This window comes from Ambystoma mexicanum, chromosome 11, assembly GCF_040938575.1.
Source record: "Ambystoma mexicanum isolate Mex_15411 chromosome 11, UKY_AmexF1_1, whole genome shotgun sequence".
Classification (NCBI taxonomy): domain Eukaryota; kingdom Metazoa; phylum Chordata; class Amphibia; order Caudata; family Ambystomatidae; genus Ambystoma; species Ambystoma mexicanum.
The window spans coordinates 948,954,426-948,979,535 of NC_090934.1; the positions used below are offsets into that span (position 1 = coordinate 948,954,426).

At 43.9% G+C, this 25,110-nt stretch overlaps 1 protein-coding gene across 1 annotated transcript in view; it reads right to left on the reverse strand.

Annotated features, from left to right (window-relative positions):
- Positions 1–24,286, reverse strand: part of LOC138503959 (choline kinase alpha-like) — a 233,403-nt gene extending 209,117 nt beyond the window's left edge. The window contains exons 1-2 of the mRNA XM_069624094.1: positions 23,886–24,286; positions 18,512–18,620 (exon numbers count right to left, since the gene is read on the reverse strand). Coding sequence (XP_069480195.1) covers positions 18,512–18,620; positions 23,886–24,133 — 357 coding nt within the window. The 5' untranslated portion in view covers positions 24,134–24,286. The remainder of the gene's footprint in view (positions 1–18,511; positions 18,621–23,885) is intronic.
- Between the last annotated feature and the right edge of the window lie 824 nt (positions 24,287–25,110).

Sequence of the window (25,110 nt, forward strand, 5' to 3'; positions counted from 1 at the left end):
GATGTGTCCCGCAAAACTGGTTATGCTGTGCATGCATTCTAACTAGACTAGATATAGTATACACTTGTTCAAGGTGAAACAACATGGTCCCATAATGCAGTAGAATGATTTCTCAAGACACCACTGTTTTCTTTTGGTCTCTAAACTTTTAAGAAATCATAAAACGACTGATGCCTTTTACTGACAAGCTTTTCTGGGACCATGGGCCTGGGGAAGAATATGCCACATTGCTGCACAGTTCAAACACTAAGTGTTGTCATTGTAGAGTGGTGGTGTAATCACCAAATCCCTAATTCAATGGAGTCTGCAAAAATGCTACACTGTCAAATGGCGCAAAGTCCAGCAGTGAGTAATACTGTATCAGTCGGGATAAACGTTTACTTGCATATACATAGGTGACTGGCAGTTTAACAAGCAAGCACTGCAACCTAGGCAGCTCATTTACATACACAGTTCATGGAATCTTGTGGGGGTCTTTCTTTGCCTATTCAAAACATTCTCTCCATTGAGACAGTTGACAATTTTACTTTACCACATCTTAACCGAATCACTTCAAAGTAAATCAGAAAATCATAAGCAATATCAGAAAGAAAGTGTTCTAGAAATCCCCTCCCCATTTCTTTTATGTGGTGTTTTAAGCCCCGACTGTCATGGGCTCACAGACAAAACCCACTGCTGAGTGTTACTTACTTCCACATTAGAGGTGGTGTTGGACAAGAAACATGTGTTGCATGTAGCGCACACCTCAATGCAAGCTGTTAAAGTTTTACCTTTGGAAGGCTTGCTATAACCTTAAGTGAACTGGATAAACATGAACAGCCGTTTCACAGCCACTAAGGAGATAAAGGCAGTTAGACATCCAAAAAGGCATTTATATTAATCAGCAGATACAAACCAAGTTTAAAAAAAAAATCTCACTAGCCCTATACATTTTTCTTTCAGTTACACTGTTCAGGCACCAGTTCCTCAGCAATATTTTCCAGAAACAATACACAGTTCAGGATTGACAGTAGCATTCATTTGATCATCCCTCACTCATTTACACATCACAGAATCTCGCATCAAAGCCATTTTTTCAAGCAGATCACTTGAATCAGGGTGCCATATGACAGGGGACTGCAACCTTTGCCTCCCATCAGCCATGTCCACCATAGTCAAAGGTGAGAGCATGGGAAGTCAAGTCCAGAACATCCAGAGAGCCACATGTTGCAGACCCCTGCCATAGGATATAGACATGTTAAGAACTTGTAGAGGTACAGTTTGAAGAAAATAACTGTCACTGAATAGCACAAGATAGTAAAAGATAGGTATACAAATCATGCTGTATTCTCTGTACATAATCCGAATAGGGTTTAAGAGATTTTCTAAATCAAAACATTAAGTGGCTGCCAGCATCTTCTACTAGAAAAGTCGAAAGAAATGCACCCCAAAGTGGGAGGAAAATTACTTACCTGTAACAATGTTTTCTTAAACCTGATAGCTCAGAAAAAATCATTTTAATAACTCCTGTATTTTTAGTCCATAAACTCGTCCCATTCTCAATGTGTAGCAGCTGTGACGTGTGCACTGCACCCGAAATTACGCCAAAAGCTACATCTAGAGAGTCCAAAGATGAATGTGCGACTCGTGCCCCACAAACCTTCCTGTTACCTATGTGTCCCACTCTTTGGTTCCTTAATAAATCAACCAAGCAGGATGTCACCAGATTAAAAATCATAACTGTGGGGTAGGTAAATTGGTGGTCAATGGGCTAACGTGCAATGCGCAGATTGCTGCACGTTTAATATGTGGCAAAGGTAAAAAGACATTACACAACTTGAACATGGTAATAGGAATCCCTTGTAAGAAACGAGCAAACAGGTTTCTCAGAACATATCCTAGGTTTCCTTTCCACAATGTGTACCAGAATCGGGGCTTGCAAAAGCTTGCTCGGATGTTTAGGTGGTTGTCCATAAAATTACATCTTTTCCCACCGAAAAGTGACTACAGCACTGGGGATGCAAAAATGCTTTCTAGAAGATTTTGGCAACATTCCATTGGGAAGCTTAACAAGAGCATTCCCTCCATTGTGGTAGAATTTCATTATATTGAGTTGTGCTCTATAAAGTAAAATAGAACTTGAAGGTTCAGTTGATGTCCAAGGTAGGAGGAGGTCCCTTTTTGCTCTGGAATTATGTAATCTGGCACATTTAGATCACCTTTAATGTGGTAGAAAAAAAGTATAAAAGGTGGGCAGGTCCCAAGTACCATTTTATCTATTTGATGAGCTGTGCACTGCTGGGAATTGAATGAAGGGGTGAAAAACAAGATATAAACAAGGAGCTTGAACATCCAGAAAGAGGCAATAACTCGTGCTGCAAGGTTGGCTCAATGTAAGCTTGTGGATGACCAAAGGAATGTGGGGGGCATGTATATTGGTAAATAGGTTTTTACATGATGACTGCTATTAAAAGTATTTTACAGTTTCATGTACCCAATATCACATTTTGTAAGGTCATCAGAATGAGGGGGCTGGGGAAGAGGGGTGGGAGTCTTGAATGCATCATCCAGTCTTTGGTCCATAGAGTAGCAATGGGTGGGCTGGGTCCCACACAAAGCCCCTGCTTCCGCAAGTAGAACATTGCACGGTGCAGCCTGGGCCCTCTCGGTTTCCTCCAAGAGGAACAGAAACATCTTTATGGCTATGAAGGTAGCTTCAGGAAAAATTATATGGACCAAGTTATCGGACTAAAATCTGGCCTTTGACAAGACCCTAGTTACTCTTCACCCAAAGTGAAATAGAATTAAGTGTGGCAGACGTTTCGATCTATATATAGTCTTACTATCTGGGACAAGGCAAGGACTGAAAGAGGACTGTTTAACTGGTATCCTCACATTTCATAAGGAAGCACAAACAATTCAGAAAACACCTGCCACCATTAAGAGCCAGTTCAACATGCAGCACAACCTTCTCTTCCTAGCCTCTGAGATGCACATAAGGCAAACCCAATTATACTGAATATACTAAACAAATAGACCCTGTAATGGAAATGATCAAGCCAAATTCATGCCAGCTTTTGTAGCAACAATAAGAAAAGAACGCATATTTGTACACGGTATGCAAACCTATTTTTGGGTATGGGATGTATCAAAGTAAACTGAAAAACTGACAGATGAAGCTGAAAAGTTTTCCCCAACAATCTAAAAGGGCGTTCATCAAGCAGAGCTCTTCATGCCTATCAGATTTAAGTGGTAGGATGGTTCTAGGCAAAGTGAAGTATGAAGCATGGCCATTTTACAAAGAGAGGGAGATCTGTGCACATCCATTTTCTGGGTTAGACTTGCTAAGATTGAGCCTTTATGAGAATGGACGCCAAGGATTGGTTATCAGAATACCCCGTCCAATGTGTGGAAAGGTTCCCAAAGAAATGTAGACTTTACAAGGATTGTGAATGAGTTATGGAAACAAGGACATGCACCCTTTACTGATGAATTTGAACCATCACTGGCACTAGCATTCTGGCTAGCACAGAATACTGTGTTCAGATCAAATGTGAGAAACACGTACTGACGACAATCCCATCTGCTTTCAAAAGCATCCGCACTCTAAATGCAAACATATGGTGTATAAACCAGCCGCAAGTTAATTGCATAAGTAAAGCCTTTAAACTGCACACGGCTATGCATTCCGTTAACCAGGAATGTCTCAATCTCCATTCCTGGTTTATGGAAAAAGTGAATCTCTGAAGTGAGGCGGTATGCCAAGCTCTACACATGAATTATTTATTGTATTCTCACTTAGTGTCGTTTTAATATATTTACCATTAATGTTCATAAAGCGTTGCCGTCTAGACATTTGTAATGGTGGGATGCGAAGACATAAGAACTGCGATTTTGCATTACTACTAAGGATTACTCTGCTATCATTATGCTGACAGTGTTGCAATAATACCAGAGCACACTTTTGCTTAACCACAAAAATTGAAACACTAACATGTTCAACATAGGCAAGGTTGGGCGATTCGACGATATTGTCATTGTGAAAATGTGTGACCAATCGCAGGAGCTTGGTCCACTATGGCTTGCAAACCAGGTTTCATCGTTACGATCTATCTGTGTGGGTTGCAACTCTATGCACAGCAACGCTAGTTTAGAACAAAGCACAGGCAAATAAAAGCATCACATGTTCAAAGCCTTTTTCAGGGGAATGTCCTGAACATTCATTCGGAAGCCTATGTAGCATGTCACGAATAGAATGGGCTGTAGTGAAAGTCTACACAATTTCTACCAGACGATCTGAGCATTTTAGAGGTATATCTGCAGCACACACACTTGGACTGCAACCATGTTTAGGACACGTCTAAAATTACATACAACCCAGTCAACTAAGTGCATGTTTCAATCACAATTTTGGAGCAGGTAAACAAGGACACCAATCTCATTGTGCAAATAGTAGTACCGGAAAGGTTACATGTGAATCAATAGAAGAAACGCACCGAAGACCCGTTTGTTAAGGTTAATTACTGTTATCTCCAGTTTGATGCGGACAAAAAATACAAATGCCTGCTCCCCTGCAGACCAGCTGGCACAATGGTGTGAGGCAACACATCAAGACGTGTTTGACAGAGTGGGACAACTTTAGCATCTGCTCTGGAAACTATATACTAGCAGTATTATTTGTAAATGGTTTGATGTGCTTTTGAGGCAAACCATGGATAGCAGAATGGTGCCAGGAGTGACGTAGTTGCAGATTTTAGTTCTAGAAAGAATCAAGAGTCAACATGGGAAGATTATACCTGCACAAAGCATTGCCAATCTACCAAGCTATACAATCCTTAAGAGATGCGTTGCTTTACTGTAGGCAAACAATGATGAATGAGGTCAAAAATATTATTGGAGTGCACAAAAACCTGCCACAGATGGTGTAGAACTAAGGAAGTGGAAGTCCAAGTATGGCATTCTCTACAGAACACGTAAAACGTTTTGCAAATGAACAGTGATACGAGCGATACGACTCATCTAGCAGATACTACAGCTGTAACGGAAGACCCCTTATTGAATATAGTGGTTATGAATTGCAGATAAAGGAGCCACGAGGTTTGCAGTCCCAGTTCAACTGATTACACCAGCACCCAAGTTGATTCATCAAGGCATTCTTGTGGAGGCCTCACCTGAGAGCCGTGTTATGAAAGTAAGATCATTTAAGAGAATATTGTCAAAGTCTCAGTCAGAAAGGGCACACAGTGTTCCTTACAGTACACAGATTAACTGAGTCAGAGGTTTCAAGGGCAGATATTGCATGCTTTCATCTGAATGTCAGACCGGTTTTATTGGCGTTTGAGATAATGAATTAAATCTTCTAGTGAGGAAAAGGGTTTCTTCTAGTTTATGGAAACATCCAATTTTGAGGAAGCTCGATCCATGGTACTGTATGGCATCTATAGAGAGCTGTCTTCTGCTCCAGGTAGGAATCAGAATAATAAACTGTCGGTCCCTTCACTTAGATGTTTCTGATGTCATGCAAGAGTTGTGTCTTAAGTGGATTCCACCTGCAGGAAAAATCTACTTTTCTAATTAAATTTCTATTAGGCCATCATGACGGTGCAAGCTCTAACAAAACTGCTGCTGGTTCTACTGATATTTTGCAAAATCATTTGGTGACATCCGCCTGAGGTATTTCATGGGTGGAGCTCCATGGGACTGCTCTTCCATGCCTGTATAGTAATCTCAAAATTCAAAGATTCCCTTCACATAACTAATACAAAACTGTGTTCCATCAGTGTCTACTATGCAATCTACTCTGGCAACAGCAGAGGTATCTCATCTATGGACCAGTGCAGCTCCCATGGAACTGTTCCTAGTCTTTATTTTGGCAAGCTAACTGTGAAAACCTGATTATATGGCTGGTCAACTGTACAGCTAATAGACGGCTTTTGTATACCTTGACTATGAAGATTATGTAGTCTCCATAGTGATCTATGCACGGGTGCTGCCTTTAATCTTATGCAGTGTGTCACTTACTCATACTGTGAGATAATAGGGTTATCCAGGCCAGAGTCCCAAAGTTTTCACTTGACTGAAAGTGCCAATGCCCTTCCCAGTGAAGTAGTTACTGCTACTGAACAACAATCTATTATTGATCCTTGATCCTACTTGTGAATATTGTAGCAAAGACCTGCCAATTGCACCACAAGCTTTTCAGTCTAATTGTGCACTGCCTTCCAAAAAGTATGCCGAGATCAGTGAAACAATTGTCTTCTCACGTTCATGTGAGAACAAGCTAAACGTAGGTATAGAAGGTTATCTGCTGAACCAGTGGGAGATATATAATCAGGTTCCTTGTGGGTTTGTCCAACCCGAAGGGGATTAGATTAGTCCCAGCCGAATTGCAATTCACACCTTGTGGACTAATCAGATCCGGGAAGTCTTCCAACAAGAAAATAGCGAAAAGCAAGATACTTGTGAATCACTTTGCTTCGTGACTTGCAGTAAAATAATTCTCCTTTTGCTTTCTGTAAATGACTGATAAATCGTCTTTCAGCAGAATACTTATTAAATTAGCTTTTAATGTGGTTTTGGAGGTACCTTGAGCCAGGTCCATCTCCTTTGTTATATCCAGGGCACTGGCAAATACCAATGCTTGACATAGTCAGTTGGAAGTGTAGCGTTGGCTGCAGTGAGACATTGTATGGATGCACTGTTACTTGCATGTCTTTAAACCATTAAGGAGCAATTTATGAAACTGGAGGTGCTAGTAGTGGTGGTAATTGGGTTACCTTAGACAACACCCCCAAAAAATATTTACCCACTTCATCCAAGGTCTTGAGATTTCTTATTGCATGGACAGTAGGCAGCAACGGTTATCCCATCACTGTATACTAGAGTTTAATCTGCCAGAGATCAAACTATGGTATGTTTAGGTATTGCAACACCATAAAACAGCATGGCTATGCGCTGGCAGATAATGGCACAAAGGCAGAAATGCTTTAACATGTAGTTGAAGCCATACACAAGATGGTCAAAAAAGGGGAACTACTTGTGACTGAAGAATATGGCAATATTGACAAGTTGCACTTTAATTGATGCACTTGTGAATGGCCTCAAAGGGCACTTCAATTAGCATGAAAAATAATGTATTCCCTAAATGTAAGCAGAATATCTAAATGGATGGAATTATGAATTACTGACCTTGAATGGGACTGTTGCAGTAAGAAATACAGCTTATGCACGTATTAAGCTCAACTTAAAATGTAAACATGCATAGAAGAATAGGTTCAACATGACCTGCAAGGACACAAACACCTTTTGTGCTGCACACGGCAGAATTTACAACACTACATCTTTGCATTTTAGTGGGTGGACTGGTCTTCAACACTTCAAACTATTCAATGGTGGATGTTGACAGAATTCCCCCCTCCCATCTGAATATCTAGTATGGCAGGAAGCCTGGTGTGAGCGACATGGGAGTCATATCCGAGTAAAACAATGATAAAAGGTTTAAGCATGCTTGGTTTGAGGGTCATTGATAGTGGTGGAAAGGCACATTTACACACTTTATGGGGAAATCAACACTATCTTGTATCCATCATGTGTGTGCTGCCTACTCAAAGTTACAAACATTGTGTAACCCGGTAGAACACAGAAGTCACAATTCCTTCATGGATGAGATGCAAATCAAAAGGGGTAGCGTCTTGATATGTCTGAAAATTGGTGGATTGCTATAAAACTAGTACTAGATTAAAGTTTTTTTTCCAGAGGCCAAGAGATAATTATATGTACATACTGCAGTAGACAGAACGAATTACCAATCTTCTAAAATCAAGTAAAAGGATTTTATAGGCAAGTGATCAAAGTGGGGGTGTTCAATAAAGTCCGACATGTAAGTAAATTTAAGTGACTGATCATGTCGAACGGTCATAAAATATGCACTGTAATTAAACATCTTTTAAAAAGACAGGCTTTTTCTGAAACTCAGTAGAGGATGTTTTATTATGCAGCAGTAGAGGAGTCTTCAGCTAAATGGCTAAGATGTTCAGGCAATATATCAGCAACTCAAACTTAAGAATAAGTTAGTAATCAAGAATATTCTATGGTGCGATAGGTTTTTCAGCAATCGAAATTGCTCGAGTGCAAACCCATGAAACCTAGAAGAGGCGGTTTGGCTTGACAGCAGCTACCACATGCTACTTTGGCCTTCTGAGGCCAACTTGTGGCATACAAATGTACCTACCTCACATCAACCCTCTTTGCAAGTGTGTATAAAGGAGCATTGCAGGCCCTATATAATGTACAAAAAGTTATAGTTTGCATCTGCGGCATGCTATGAACTAGCTCCAAGTTCCACAGAGGAAAATTCCTGCTTACAGGAGCATTTGGGTGCTCTGTGTATCTGCAAAATGACAGGGTGCAGCCCCTACCTCCCCTTCTTACTTCCTTCTCTGTTGCCCAGGTCTGCCATCCCCTCTGCTCGCTAACCTGAACTGCATGTCCAGTGACATGAAAACAATGGACTGCGCTGATTCTGCTGAAACAGCACTGCTGTCGGAGGGCGGCACCACCACCAATCAGTATACCATCCAACATTGTAAACTCGGTGAGCCTGGGTTGGGATAAGGAGGGTAAACTTGGAGCGGATGGTCACTGATAGATGTGTGCTAGGTAGCAGGACTTTGCTTTGGGCACTGGTGACATAATGGGTGTGTATGGCTTGTTGGAGACAAGTGCAGCCTAAGGAAAACGACCAGTGACACTGCCTCCAGCGCTGATCGCCTGACAAATGTTCTTTCACAATAGGCAAAGCAGGATTAAGTACAAGACCTTTCTCGGCTAGATTCCAGGCTGATCCCACCACTTTTGCATTCAGTCTTGAGTCAGAGGCACACAGGCAGTGGCCTGGGAGAGGACAACGGATCCTCTGCTATTATCCTCCAGTTGAGGGGGAGCTCATATGGCAGCCAAGAGCCGCAGCATTAACAGTGGAGCAGAGGCAACAACAACCTGCCCAGACTCATCTGCCAAATTGGATACAGGAGTTAAACTAGATTGGCAGTGCTGCAAGCAGATAGCATGTCTTCCCCATGGCTCAAGGCATAAGCTTGCTCATCGAGTGTGGATTTAGGCAGAAGAGATGAGCTCATTTGTAGTGAGCCCGCCATTTCTAGGAAATGGGTCAAACGTGTAGCGGCAGAAGAGAGGCCTGGAGAGTGTCAGAAAACCCTGAGGCTGGCACCTGGGAAAAACCCAGGTCCCAAAGTCTGTGTAGTGGAAGCTCTGATATCCCAAACTGGCTCAGAAAACAAGGCACTATGGATGGCAATCTGTTAATAGATGAGGGAACAATTGCCTCTTCAGGGGTATTGCATACAGAAATTGGATGATTTCGTCAAAATGACAAACCTGGAAGCTAACAGAAAGGTGTTTCACACTATAAAGGTAGTGGTGGTGAGCAAGCTGGCAGGTCTAGAGGAAGGGAAAAAGCAACCAACGTCGAGAGTTGTGGATCTGGAGGGGAAACACTGAACACTTTCTGCATTGTGCACTAGGGTCAATACTCCATGTGGAGGCCTGGAATAACTGAAGAACGTCAGTAGAGCAGCGTACATGCAGATTTGGGATCCCAAAGATGCACGAAAGGAAGCATTTGAGACATTGCTTGTGTGTCTAATCATCAGTGTCCTGCAACAGATAAGGATTGCCAGAGGGTCAATATGATTACAACTTCCAACAAGAAGAAAGGGTGCTGAATCACGTGCAAGGGTCCTGGGCTGGTGGTTCTCAAAAATCCTACAATGGAAGGTGTCATTCTGAAGGAGTTGGTATCCTAAAAGAGGACCTCCGACTGGAGAAAGACGGGCTCTGCTTTTCCCAGACTTGGGTCCAGACACGCTACGGAAAAGAAAGGAGCTCCGTGGTGTTCGTGTGGAGATGCAGGCCTCCGTCAGGCAACTGGCTAAACTCAGAATAGTGCATAGGGAAAAACATCTTGTGGAGGCGGTAAACCTGGGCTGATCTGCCCAAAGTCTTATCGTATGCTTCATTAACATTTTATCTTCTATTTTTCTTTTGTTTTCCCCTTTTGTTTACTGTGCTATTTCGCCCTGAATGTCCTGCTGCTGCATTTTGCTGTTCCAAGCTCAGCCTCCTCTTCATGGACCTTCCAGCTTCCACCCTTTCCTTTGCCACAGGCCCTACCATAACTGGGTCGTTTGCTTCTTGTTAAGATCCTGGTGCTCTTTATTCGCCCCCAATTCTCCCATCAGTCATTCTCTAGCTTTCTGTCTTTTCCATTTCTTTTGAGTTTCCCTCAGTAATATCATATAACATCCCATGCCCACGACACTATAGATCATTCTACTATTCATAATATTGCTTGCAACTAATGAACTACTTCCTATCGCGGATTTCATATCCTCTAACAACTTGGCACTTTGGAATGCACGTTCAGTCTGTAACAAAGCTCACTCTGTTGAAACCTTTTTCCAATTTAACTTGCAATTTGTAGGTTTGACAAAACCTTGGCTAACCCCTCTAATGCATGAACCCCCATTGCTCGTTCAACACCTAAAGCCAGTTTTCCCATACCCATGCCTTTCTGGCAGCTGCGACAGGGTAGGCTTCAGGTATCGATCTTCTTGGCCCACCTCCTCCCTCACCTAACCTTCCTACATTCCCCTTCATTTGACTATCAGTACTCTGCTTTTACTAAAGTCCCATTGTCGGAGGTCCTAGTAACCCACTCCCCTGCCCCCCCAACCTCCTATGTCTCTGGCTTCTTCAGATTTAATCTTTTCTCCCTTGCCGTTTACTTGAAGTCTCTGCTCTTCGAATGGATTGTGTCCTCCCACATATTCCTCATCTTTGATATATTCGTAAAGTCTGTTTGAAGCTTCGGAACCTTTTATCCATTGTATTGTGCATCGAGTCATGGCCCTCGATGGCCTCCGGTCCAGTCCTTGGCTTGGACTTCGAGGCTGGTATAAGAAGCTTGTTTGGCGCCCGTTCTGTTTTTCCACGTGCTCAGCATGCATCGGACGGTTCATTGTCTCAGCGATTTTTCACTTTGTAAATTTCTACAACGAAGACCGGTTTCAATTGTGGCGCTAAAATGTCCATTATGGACCGACAAATTGGATCTGTCTTCGGTGTTTGGGTATGGAGAGTCGACGACTGTGGTTGCTGTCAGTCGATGACAGTGATGGCCCGGAGGGAAAGGAGGAAGGGGAAACTTACGGCAGGTAGGCCCCTTTCTAAATCCCCTTCTACTACCCCTTCCTAAATCGTTCAGATGACTCCAGAAAGGTTTCGCCTGTGTAAAGGTGCTCCAAACAATCGAAGCACTCAAGATGGCAGATTTTTGCATTGGTCCTCATCACATAAAAAGACCAAGAAACAATGCCATTGTTCATGGTCTTTGTCAGACTCCTCTGCTGACAGACTGGTAAACTTTCCAAGCAAGTTGGTATCTTCTGCTAACTTGGAGAAATTAAGTCTGGAAAAGTGCAGGTACCAGGCCCATCAAAGCCAATGTTGCCGTTAAAGCCGTCAACGCCCTCTGCACCTTCAACGACATCAAAGACTTTGAAGCCTTCTGTTGATTTGTTGAAGTTTTATTATCCTTTATCAAAGGCTGACTTCTTTAAGACCATGGGGTCAATTTTTGAGGAGGAAAAGGATGTACCTTTTGGCTTGGAGTATGGCACTCCCAATGTACCTGATCAGAGGAGTCCAGGTTGCAATCGTGTGGACACTCTGAAGGATGCTAGTGGCTTAGACACCTCACCCGAGACAGATTGAACCCCTGACTCTTCTAAGTCATGCAGACCCCTCATAGATCAGTGATGGGTAAAGTCACAGAATACCTAGGTTGGGAAAAACCAATTGCAATACTGGAAAAGGATGACCATACAGACATCCTGGATAGAGTGCCCCGAAGGGAACCTGTGTTACCCTTCCACAATGCATTGAGAACCAGAGTGTTGGAAAAATGGTTAAGACCAGATACAACACTAGTGGTTAACAAGGATCTGACCAAATAATACAGTCCTGCCACAGTAGATCCAAGTTTTCTATCATAACACCCCTTTCCTAAAAGCTTAGTGGTTCAGGTAGCCACGTCAACTTCGAAGGCTGAATGCAGTCTATCCTACTAACCCCCCCGGATAGAGATAATAAAAGGTTTGACGCCTTAGGGAAGAGGGTTTTTTCCACGGGCAGCATGGCCCTGACGGCCATTAATGTGACATGTGGCCAGGCCAAGTATACACACACCTTGTGGGACATAATAGCTTTGGCTGGGCAGCATATCCCTCAGGGGGAGGAAAAGGGGTTTCTTAACCTGGTGCAAGAAGGCAAGGATGCCATGTGCCAATCCCTCCAGTCTGGACTAGACTCTGCAGACTCAAAGCAGGGCTATGGCGGCGAGTACTATCACCAGAAGATGCGCGAGTACTATCACCAGAAGATGAGCTTTGTTGAGAAAGTCAGGTTTCGCACATTACGTGAAGACCCAAGGTCGATGCGAGCCTGGAAAAATTACAGGCGTCCAAGGCGGCAGCTAAGTCGCTGGGAGCATCATCAACAATCTCAAGGGTCTTCTCACAGGTGGAGGGGTTGGCCTTTACGTTTCTACTCCTCAATTGCTAGAAGAAGAGGCTTGTTTGAACAGAGGGACCAAAGAATAGCTCCCCTCGTGGCTCACAAGGGGAGAAAACTCCTCTCAGCCTCTGCTGCTTTTCCCTTGGCTTCAGCAACGACTCCAAACCCCTTTGAGTGCTTGGCTCACAGGACTGTGGGTGGAGGGGGTGGGGGGAGATGGTGGGGTAGGCTGACTCAGCATTTGAAGAGTTGGTAAGGCATAAACTATGATGCTTGTGGACTGCAGACAATGGTTCACAGCTACTGCCTCCCTTTACTAAAAATGACCCCCCGTTTGTCATCCAAGAGGCCAAGCCCTGAAGGACCCGGATCCATTCCTCTTACAGGAGATGCTCACCCTGTTGCAGAAATGTGGAATACCTATGGCATAGAGGAATCAAGGTTGTTACTCCCCTTATGTTTTAATCCCCAAGAAGGACAGAGGACTGCATTCCATCTTGAACTGGAGATGCTCGAGCAAGTTCCTCAGGAAGGACAAGTTCAAGGTAGTTACTCTTTCGCAGATTCTTCAGGCCCTTCGACTCAAGGATTGGTTAGTGTTATTGTACCTTCAAGATGCTTACTTTGATGTGCCAATTCATCCCAAACACAAAAAGTACCAGAGGTTTGCCGTTGGTGGTTCTGACCATCAGTCTCGGGTTCTGCCATTCGGGCCCACCTCAGCACGAGGGTTTTCACCAAGCTCATGGAGGTGGTGGCAGCAAGTCTAGGTAGAGAGGGGATTCACATCTACCCCTACCTAAATGATTGACGGATCAGAGTTGGTTATCCCGAACAAGCTCAGGATCATCTCAGTCAGACTTGCCACTTCCTCCACAGGCTTTGCTTCTCCCCTTAATTTCAAGAACTACTAAAATCTGAGAAGCTTCAATTTATCGGAGCGGTCCTGGGTTCGTCCTCGAGGACCCCCACCGCCCCTTCAGGGGAACCACCCTCCCACACCCCTGCCTGAGTTGAGGACTCAATACCTTTTGCAGATGGTCCAATATCTTCCGTCCCTCGATTTTCTGAGGATGCTCGGCCTCGAGGCATCCTGCACTTTTCTGGTGCCAGAAGCACATTTGAGAATGAGGTCCCTTCAATGGGCCCTCAGATCCAGTGGTCACAGTTCTTTTGCAGAAGGGGGGACTTTCTTCAGGTCCCGCACAAGGATACAGGATCTCCTGTGGTGGGTCTGTCGGGAGTACGTGATGAAAGGGGAACCTTTTTGGCAACCATAGCCAGAGAGAACGGTCGTGACAGATGCCTCCCTCACAGGGTGGGGATCCCACATTAACAACCTGCCCATCAGCCATCAGCGGTCGTTGATCTGCATCAAGAGTCCAGACTTCACATAAACCTTTTAGAGCTGAGAGCAATCAGACTAGCGCTGATGGCTTTTCTGGCTTCTGTGCGGGGGAAAGACTGTCCTGATAATGACTGACAACACAGTGGCCATGTAGTACATCAACAAAAGAGGGGGTGTAGAGTCACTGCCACTGTGCAGAGAGGCAATGCAGCACGCCGTAGAAGAAAACACAGCGTCAGATGCTCTGAGCAGGCAGAGCACTGGTTGCCACAAGTGGGAGTTAGCTCAGGATGTCCTTTTAGAGCCCCTCTCAGGTGGATCTGTTTGCGTTCAGTGTCAACAGGAAGTGCAACCTATTCTGCTCCAGGGAATTTCCTCAGAGGAGCATTAGGGGACGCGTTCGTAGTGGACTGGGAATTTCCACTCCTATACATATTCTCACCAGTCCCGGTCATTCCTCAGTAGGTTGAGGAAGTTCTGGAAATACAAGATCCTAGAACGTGGTACACAAACCCTCTAGAGATGGCCATCTGCCCTCCAATTCGCTTTCCCCAAAGAGGATTTTCACACGAAGGAGGTTGCCTTCTTCATCCAGAAAGCAGGACTCTGAACATTCACGCCTGGTTTCTGAAAGGGTAAGAAGACTGGGACCTTCTGGAAGATGTAATGGAGGTGTTGCTTTTATCCAGAAGGCCAGCAACTAAATATCTGTACCGCTGGTGTTGGAATAAATTCTGCAGCTGGTGCAGAGATAAGAATATTGATCCTTTCACAAGCAAAACACCTTCTGTACTATCATTTTTACTACATCTGACCCATCAGGGGCTTCAGATGTCCATGGTAAAGGTTTATCTAGCGCACTTTCTGTATCGTTCGCCAGATCAGAGTTCCTATTTGAATGTCCCTATAGAAGTTCAATTCCGAAAGATTAACAAATATCTTTCCCCCGGTCCCTTTTATTGTACCAGTTTGGGACTTAAATATGCTGTTAATGTTTCTAACAGGAGCATCTTTTGAGCCCTTGCCTTCTTGTCAACTCAGAATGCTAACCTGCAAGACTCTCAGAATGCTAACCTGCAAGACTATTTTCCTAACAGCGATTAATCAACCCGCAGAGCCAATGAGCTTCAGGATCTTTCTTCTAAACCACTCTTTACTACCTCTTTAAGGATAAGGTGGTTTTGAGGGTGCATCCTCCTTTCTTACCGAAAGTGTTATCAGATTTCCATTTGGCTCGGGAGATATTGTTGCCTGCTTTCTACCCGCCTCCTCGTCCCTCTAAGGAGGAGAGCTTACATTGCTTAGACCCAAAGAGGGCCTTAAGCATCTATATTACTAGAATGTCCAAAATCAGGCAAGCTGACCAACTCTTCATGGGCTATTCAGGCGAGAAATTTGGACAAGGCATCACCACCTAAACCATCTCTCACCGGATAATTTTATGCATTTCTAAATGCAATTCCTTAGCTGGTAAAGATCTGCCCGAAGGCTTAAGAGTGCATTCTACCCGAGGAGAGTCCACTTCAGCACTTCAGAGAGGGGTGCCCATACAGGACACTTGCAGTTTTGCAACTTGGTCCTCTGCACACTTTCAGAAATTACTATTGCTTGGATACAATGTCAGGAGGCAAAATTTGGCAAGGTTGTGCTTCACAGCATTAATCAGAAATACATTCTCTCCCACCTCCTTCAACAGACTGTTTGGGCAACTATCAAAGATGAGGAATACGTGGGAGGACAAAATCCATTCAAAGAACTAATTACTTACCCCTTGTAATCTTCTTTCGACTGGATGTTCCTCCTACGTATTCCTCATCGCCCTCCCATCCTACCCCTCCATCTTAGCGAGACTCTATTTTTACACCTTCCTTCCTTTGAGCACCTGGGACATACCCTTAAAACAGTAGAGTATTGGGAGGAAAAAACTAGAACTGGGGCAAAAGGCGCAGCGCAAGCTTCTAATACCAGTGTCTACGTCAGCCAAGGACAAGACAGAGGCCATCGAGGGCCACAACTCGACTGTGCACAGCGCCCGATATTATGGAAAAATATTTCAGAAGCTTTAAGCAGTCTTACAAATATATCAAACATGAGGAATATGTGGGAGGAACAAAGTCAAAAGAACATTACCCGGGGTAAGTAATGTGTTCTTTTATGTATTCTCCCAATAATGTCCTGCTTTCCTTCACATCTTTGATCCCGCCTATGTTCCATCCCTCTGCTATTACCTTTGGTCATCATGACCTTTATCGTTTTGATACTTCTAACTTTATTTCTACCCTTATTGCCTCTCCCCCTTACTTAATATATTTTCTTCCCGAGCTACTAATTCTACTACTTTGTTTTCCTCTAGCACCACTCTTGACTACCTCTATCAAGTCTACTCTTTCGGCATCACAAAAAACACCTCACCGATGGATAACTTGCATGCTCCTATTGTTGCCTCTTGCATCAAGCAGAGCACTATTGGAGGAAACTGTTGTCTTTGGATCTGACTTCTTTATCTTACCTCCATGCCAGTTATAACTCTTCCCTACTTCAGGCCAAGCAAAATTATACTGAGCCCTTACGTTCTCTCTTTTCTCATCCCTGATACATATTCCAAGTCTTAAATCATATTGTTTCCCCTCCCATACCTAATCCTATTTTTTCTTCTCTTTCGGCATCTGACTTTGCTGACCATTTATCCATTAAAGTGATGCTTCTCCACTCTTCCATTCACTCTTCATAAACCTGTTTCTTCTTCAACTTCCTTATCCACGTCAACTTCTCTCCTCCTTTATGATGAAGACATCTCTTCTATTCTATTTAAGACCCATTCTACTGCCATTCCTTCCGATCTATCACCACCTTTAATTCCTAATGTTTATCCTTCTGTGCTTAATTATCTCACTGCACTCTAATTCTTCTTAACAACCGTTCCTTCTGTGTTATTACGTGATCCTTCCTCATCTTCAAACTATTGTCCTTCAAACACTTCTGTGTTTTCTTTCTAAACTCTGAGCTTACTGTGCATACTCAAGCCCCTTCTCACTTAAATCACTCACTATCAATCTGGTTTCTGTCCTTTCCACTCGACTAACAGTGATTCTTTTTGTCTGCTTAGAATACCGAACAGACAGTAGTGAATTACAATCTTCTCTTGGTCTTTTGGATCTTTATTTGCTACTGTCAACCACTATCCCTTTGTGCACCCATACCCATCTTGGTTTCAAGCTTTCTATATGTCTAATGTAAGCCAACAGGGAAGCAATTGTTTTCTGGAGAGGAGCAAACACTATCTAGCAAGTTGATATTAGAACATATGATTTTGGGTGCAGAGCTGCTAGAACCAATGTCTTAACCACCTGAGCTACAAAGCTAGAATGTAATGAAAACCGGGATTTAAGAGAAGCAGAAAATAGTGTTAAAAATGGGGAACAGTGAGAATTGTTTCAAATAGTTAAGTATCAAGCCCTTTTGTCCTATATTTATTTCGTTTGTCAGTATGCCTCCTGTTCAAAATGTATTCTTGCTAGCCTATTCTTCTATTAGCACCCTTTTCGGAACATTGGCTGCACGCCTAAGCCAATCAGAAAGCAGATATTTCTAGCACTATAAGGCGATGCCGAGCATAGCAAACATTCCCAGTCTTGCTGTGTTGGTACCTTGTCTCCAGCTCATTCCTTCCAGGCCTCTGCGATGCCTGCCATGTCGCTCCCTCTCTTCTGGCGGACACTGCAGCACAATTTCCTCAGTGCTCCAGTAACGGTGCACATCCACCCAACGTCCTGTATTCCCTTCCTCCATCTGCCTGCTCACCACCACTTTCACCCCCGTGGGAGCCGTCATACCCCTTGCTTCCTTGCACCTCTCAAAGCCTTTGCCCAACCAGTCCTCAAAGCAGCAGCCTTCACCAACCCATGTTAAAGCCCTCTATCTTCTGGGCGAGTCCCCCCTACAGACAGGTCATGGCTGTCTGGACCCGCCCTGATCAAGCCAGGCTGCTTCGACTCAGCCTCACTTCCTAAAGTATGCGAGGATGATCCTGAGAGCAAACCTGCGGTTTAGGAAGCCACAATGCGGTTTACACTTCTACCTTTTTGGCCAACCAAATATCTAGGCTAGTGCTAAAAGCTTTAACACCACTGACCAGGGGCAATGGCAACTAGGAGGGACCCTAAGCCCTCCTTCACAGCCCGATTAAAGTTGGGCTTCCAGTTAACAAGGAGCTAGCATTGCCACAAGCCTTTGGTGCTAATCCTTAATTAGCAGTTAGCCCCCTGCACCCATTCACGCACATTCATACACACTTCTGGACAGGAACACTTTTCTCAACGCCTATAAATAAGTAGTGATTTCTCTGAAGAAATACGTTTAGGGCCATGAAAGAATACTACTAGATAAGCATTCATTTTAGAAAACAAACACATGGCATTACCTGGTGCACTTAGCCTAAAGTAAAAACTGTTAACCCACTTACAGGCCAAAGACGAGGGTGATGCCAACGGCTGCACAAAGTAGTGGAGCATAAAACCAGTGACTTCCAACCATCCCACGTCCCTTTTAGCAAGACTGCAAAAGCATACCAAATATGCCGTGTTCACCCACCTGTAGTATTGCACCATACAAACGCAAGAGGACACATCGTGGTTCATCAGCAACAGTCTTTTCTGTTTCTGGCAAAGAGCAAAGATATAGCACGTTGCTGAGGCCTCCTCTGTTAGGGAAACAAAGATAATTCAGGATATCTATTAAGCATACCATTGCCAAGAAGTAATTTAATTGTACAATTGTTCATAATGCAAAACTTCAATCAGAAGAAAAAATGACTGACCTGAAAAATATTGTTCTCGGTTCTTTAAATCATTCACTTTAGGAAGAATAAGCCAGCATCAAGTGGGGAACTTCTGATGGTGTGAAGGGCACATGTTCCCATTTAAATTTTAATTCCTGCAACTTCAACACGGACAAACAGCATTCCCATCTAGTATACGTGCTTTGTGAAACACACATACTGTGTCCAACACACCCACCAAAGCCTCCATTACCAGTTTTAATAAAGCGGCTCAAAGGAGTTGGTTTGCAAATAAACTTCAATGTCTATTGTAATGTTGGAGCATCATTTAGCACTGGTTCAACTAGTTGCGCAAATTAGAAAATGTACATCGGTACCGTAAGCCCACACAGTGAGATTTTTATTGGTGCCTGTCCAGTTTAAAGTGTACGGACTCAAATGTCACTCATTATGTATAGGCACTGTACGTTCACCACTGTTTGCCCTGTTGAAATTTTGTCTCATTACGAATGCATGTATTGAAACACTTGGTTAAAACTAAAATGTATTTGTTAAACCACAAAAGAAGGCATTCTTTCTATAACTCAATGAATACTGGAGTGTGTTCTCTGTTTGGTCACCCTGATCAATTGTTTTTTGACAATTTGACTTAACTGGGTAGATCAGGGTTTAGCCAGGAGCCATATTGATTACAATTGTGCGACACATGAGGGAGAAGAGGAAGAGAGGACAAGTGTTGAGGTGGCTGCTTTGTAGGGAGGTGAGGTACTTTTTGTTGCTGGGTCCTTGAGAATCAGGACACTGGTGAGAGGCATACAGGTGCAGTTATTGTGGATGTGGAATACCTAGACAGACTGAAGAAACTGTTGCTTTTGTATTACTCCATGCAAGCGGCAGAACTAGTGTCACTAGAAATGAGTAAGGGGAAGGCAGTCACTATTTATTCTGACTCTGCATATGTAACCTCCACTATGCATTCAGCTTTATCAAGGTGGCAGAGAAAAGGGATTAGGAGATCCGAACAGGACTGCTATCCAGACAAATCGAAGCGTTAATTCTGTCCAAAGAGGTAAGAATCGTTAAGTGTGTTGCACACAAATCATACTAATTCTATAGCACTTGGAAATGATGCCGCAGACAGGGCGGCGAAAGAAGTCGCATAATTGCCATTTAGAGATTCACAGAAAATGGAAGCCATGTCCCAGCAGGTACTAGTGCCAGCTTCATACAGTGCAATCCATTTGCTTCAAATCATAGAAATGCAGGAAAAGCACCAAAGAGGAACAGGAGCTTTGGGTAAAGAGGACGTGCCCTCTTGCCCACGGATTTGCTGTGGAGACAGGGGCGAACAGCGATGGAAGTAATGCCTGTAGAACGGCTTCTTGGGGCTCTAGAGCAACTATATTGCCCGTTGCACACTTAGATAAATTGCAGCTGAGCTCCAGGAGGAATGGTTTATACCAAACCTTCAGGACCAGGTAAGCAGTTTTGTAGGAAACTGCATAGTTTGTAGGGAATTACCCGTTTGTAGGGAATTCAATCCTGAAACACCATGAGGTCAGTAAGGGGGGTTTTGCCTAGGCCCTTTGGCCATTTCGGGAACTGCATATTGATTTTGTCGATATGCTTGCGAGATGTAACAATTACTGGTACCTTATAGTCGTAGTTGGCCCATTCTCCCGGTGGCTTGAGGTTGGTCCCTGCGCACACCCTGATGCTAGGTCTGCAGCAACATTTCTGGTGATTGAGTTATTTCCACTGAGATTTGTCTGACAATGCAATCCACTTTTTGTATACCTTGTTCTTAGAAATCTGCTCTTGGGAATGAAGCACAGGTTGTGTTCAGTATACCACTCCCAGGCCAAAGGAATTGTGGAACGGTTAAATGGGTTTCTTACGGTCCGGTTGGAAAAAATGTGTAGTGATTTAAGTAAACTGTGGTTATACTGTCTGCCTTTGGTTTTGTTTCATTTGAGGAATCAGCCAGGGAAAGAGCACCTCCTTATCCCTCACGAGATTTGTAACAGGGCGTAGACTACACACACTGCTCTCACCTGCATGCACAGCATCAGATGCACATAAAACAGCACAGGTCCTGGATGAGGAGTTTAGGGAGCACCTTAGGTCCTTAACCAAAAGTGTCATAATTAGATCTTCACAGGTTGTCTTCTTACCGACAGTCTACAGGAGGAGGCGGCAAAGAATCTAACGATCTGCACAAGCAACTGTTGTTCCCCGGGGGACCAAATCTTTATACGCATCTTCCTGCTACACTGGAATGATCAGCGTTTCCATGGGCTGCACTCTGATTTTCACAACCTCTTGACTGCTGTGTTGGTGGAGGGCAACAAGCGCTGGGTCCATATCACTGATGTACGAAGGGATAGCAGTGCCCCTCTAAATGCACAGGAGCAGGCTAACAGTTAAGTATGCCCAGCACATTCCAGTGGAACAGAGGGGTGTGAATGAAATCAGGAATGAAAATGTTTTCAAGATGACAAAAACCTTGGATTTATAATGTATATTAGAATGGTTGTCTTTTTTGTTACTTCGGTCATGTTCAAAGATGGCAAACAGTATGAATGTGAATTTGATATGTTATTGAGGTCACAAAGAAACGTTGATGGCAATTCCCTTGTCAGTGAGGATATTGGCCAATCGGTCAAGGGACTATATAAATGTTCTATATATAGGTGGTAGCCAATGAGGGTGGTGGGATTATGTTGTACTCCTACATAGTAATGTTAATTTGCTGTTCTTCCGCTATGAGAGGTGTAACGTCTCGAGTGGCCATTTGGTTCTACAAAACTGGCTGAGACCCTTTTTGCATGTAATAAACCTTGTTTTCCTTGCAAAGAGGTGCAGTTATTTTTATTCTACGGTTTTTGGGCTGCTACCCTTTCAACTCTAAGAGCAATCACCACTCCCATCCATTGACAATTGGTTCTTTACATTAAAACTGCCCTGAAAAACTAAATTGGCACAGCTCCTGCAAAGAAACTTTACAGTCTCGCCCAACATTTTGCTGGAAAGAAAAGAAAGTCTCCTCCATTCTAACTAACCAAGAAACATGGACATAGCAAATAAAACCTACAACCAGACCTAACCCCGGACAAACTGGCCAGATGTAAGCAAAAACAAAAAAAAAATAATCTGGTTAGCTCAAGTTATGAAAGAAACCTCATACATGCATGAAACACAAATAGATGGATGTTTTGGAAAGGACTGTAAAAAACGTAGAAGCTTGTCTACACACAAAGACCCGGTAAACCCTCACCAATGCCCAAAATAGCTTTGCACATTCATGCTATATAAATGAATAAGGAAAACAAAAATAAAATACATAAGCAAACTGGCTCAAACATATGCTGAGAACATATCTTTCTGAAAGCTTAAAACAAATAAATATGATAAAAACGTATTAATGGACAGGTCTGGATAGACTAAATTAGAAGCGTACATCAAGCCATCCACACTGAAAACTTCAGAGTCAGAAAGCAATGCCTGCACAAAAACATCTCAGCAAAACCACATAAACAACCCCGGTAGCATTCTAGGAATTCAGAGAAGACATTCAAAAAGAAAAGAAATCCTGTGTGCCGAATAAAATACTAAATGAGATGCTCAAGCCCAATTTCAAAAATCACTAGTGAAACTATTGAACATTACCATAATCTAGGAACTTCACAGCCGCCCCGAGCGCCCCCCCCCCAGTGTGAAGGAATCATCTCCCCATCTACGACGATTGTAATGCCATGGGCCTAAACAACTATAGAGTAATCTGTGCAAACAGTAACTTAGAACTACTATGCAGCATCATGAATCAACAACCACTAAACTGAATGACAAACACTTACCACAAGAGCCAGATATGATCTGTTTCCAAACTACAGATCATATTTTCACCATGCAAGCTCGGATCAACCAAAAAAAGCTAATGTTGTCTTGTTTCAGATTTCCAAAAAGTATTGGATTGGAGCTGGCACCCAGTGCTAAACTTTAAATCTTGTATTTAAGGATGTAGACATAAGACAAGCTACGTACAACTAGCTTTCATGCTGCCTGATGAATCCTTACTCAGAAACAATAGGAGAGATGGGCCTGTTTCTAAGTACAAACATCAGGCAGCCCGTGTAGCTGAAGCCAGGTTGCACATGCTGTCTGCAGGAATTTTCCTAATCCGAAGTGCGACACCTGCAGACAGCACGTGTAACTGTGGCTTCGGTTACAAGTGCTGCAGGCATCTGAATACAAATTCAGTTCAGATCAAAAGAAAAAGGCAAAGCCCTTTCTTTTTTCCTAACCCGAAGTGCGACACCTGCAGACAGCCCATGTAACCGTGCACCGCTTCGGCTACACAGGCTGCCGGGGTGTTGGCGTGGCTGGGGCCCGCCAACCCTTTCTGGAGACTGGCCCGGCCCAATTAAAGACCTGATGCTACTAATCACAGAGACAAAACGTTAAACTTTGCAGAGTACTTAACTTTGGTATAAAAAAAAAACAAATAAAAAAAACACAGGTAAACACTCAAATGCAGACTGGGTGACTAAATACTGGAAATGGAGACTTTTTTCCTGCATCGTCCCACATACAAAGACATTCAAAATGCCCCCAAAATCTACGAAAACAAGGTGCTCTTTGCAAGCAAAATAGGGCAAAAACATCTCTGCATCGTCCTCGGACAATCAACCACCAGAATTAGCAGCGAGGACAGCAAATTTGGTCGATGCATCGTGCCACCAAAGACAATGCATAAGGCATGGACTTTTAGACAATCTTAAAAACAAAATAAAAACTACTGGACTAATACAACATGCATTTATTATTATAATTTACGCTGGCAGCTTGTGGCTAAGTGACATGTCAATGGTGTATTTTAGATTAATGACCACACGACCCCATACTACGACTCTATCACTTCACTGAATTTCTCTGGTTGAAAGCATAGGTCGGGGTTTGAAATGCTTCTGGGTCTTACGAAATTACTCTTAACGCTTTTTCTATTGATACTCTTTTTAAAAAAAAAAAAAAAAAAAAGAAGCGGACCCACTGCCTTCCAGCTGGAGCCCCCGCCCCCAACCCCGCGAAGGAACACCGACATGCCACTCCCTTCAGTAAACCCAATCCCCTGCCTTACGCGGCCCCCACTCCGTCCGTCACCAATCCTCCTCCCCCGCGGCTACTGACCTGATGCTGCTGATGCAGAAGCATTCTTCGCTGAGCCCCCTCCATGCTCCGGGGAGAAACTCGCGGCACCAGGTGAAGGCCTTGTGGCGGGTGCGGGCGTCCACGGGCTCGTCTGCGGACAGTATCTCCTGATCCATGACGGGCTCAGGCTCCCCCCGCTGGCCGGACACCAGGCCCCCGGCGCTGCTGATGAGAAGCTCTAGCGAGTCCGGCACCTGCTCTCCGGCAGATGCGAACTTGGTCTTCATGGCTGTGGGTGGGAGGGTGAGTGTATGTGCGTGAACAGCACCAGGGCCGTCACTCAGCAGCTGCACAAGAAGCACCGAGGGGCCTGGACCAGCGGCCGAGGGGTGCCGAACCGCACCCAAGGGGCTGCCAGTTGATTCGGGTCCTGTACAGCCTTATCTGTGGACCGTTAAGCGGAGACGGGGAGGGTGCGGCACCGCCTCACAATAGACCGGCTTCTGCGTCACTCGCGTTTTATTTCCCAAGAAATGAAAAATCACACACTTTCTCTCCTCGGCGCTTTTATTTTCTGCTTCCGCTTAAGAAATACTGCGTTAATTGGTTTTACACGGTGTTCCCGTAAGCGTTGACTGGTGTGAGGTGGAATAACGCAGGCACTCCACTCCCTAAAGAAGGTTCAGCTCTTATGATCAGCGCTTTTCGGCATCGTGGCATTTATAAATTCCGAGCGTTCCACGTCAGAGATCGAAGTCCCGTGAAATGCAACCTCGGATTGGATGCCGGGCATCAATGAGAGCCCGCCCCTTCTTTCTCCGAGGGTTTCTGCTCTGCTTCGATTTATTGCAGACCTAGCCGGGAGATGGTGACTGCGTGAGGTTGCTATGGCGATAGACTGCTTAGGAGTAGTGGAGCGAACAAAATGGTGGCCGCTTTTGCAAGCTGTCAAACTTGGAAAGCCTACACGTGATTGTGTGTGTATTATTAAAAATTCCCCTCATGCAAGGTTTTAATAGAGCAGTGTTGCAACCAGTATAAATGATAATTTATAAGGAGAACCTCACCGAATGACTAATACATATCTTAGAGGTTACGGCTTGTTTTAGGCCTCTTGCTCTGGCACGTTTTGTGTGAGTGTCAAACAGTTGCGCAGGAGATGTATAATTTGGAAGCAGGAGTCCTGCAAACCAGTCCCACGTATTTTTTTTTAATTGCAATTGGTTTGATTAAACCTTTACAAAGGAGAAAGATGAACAAATGA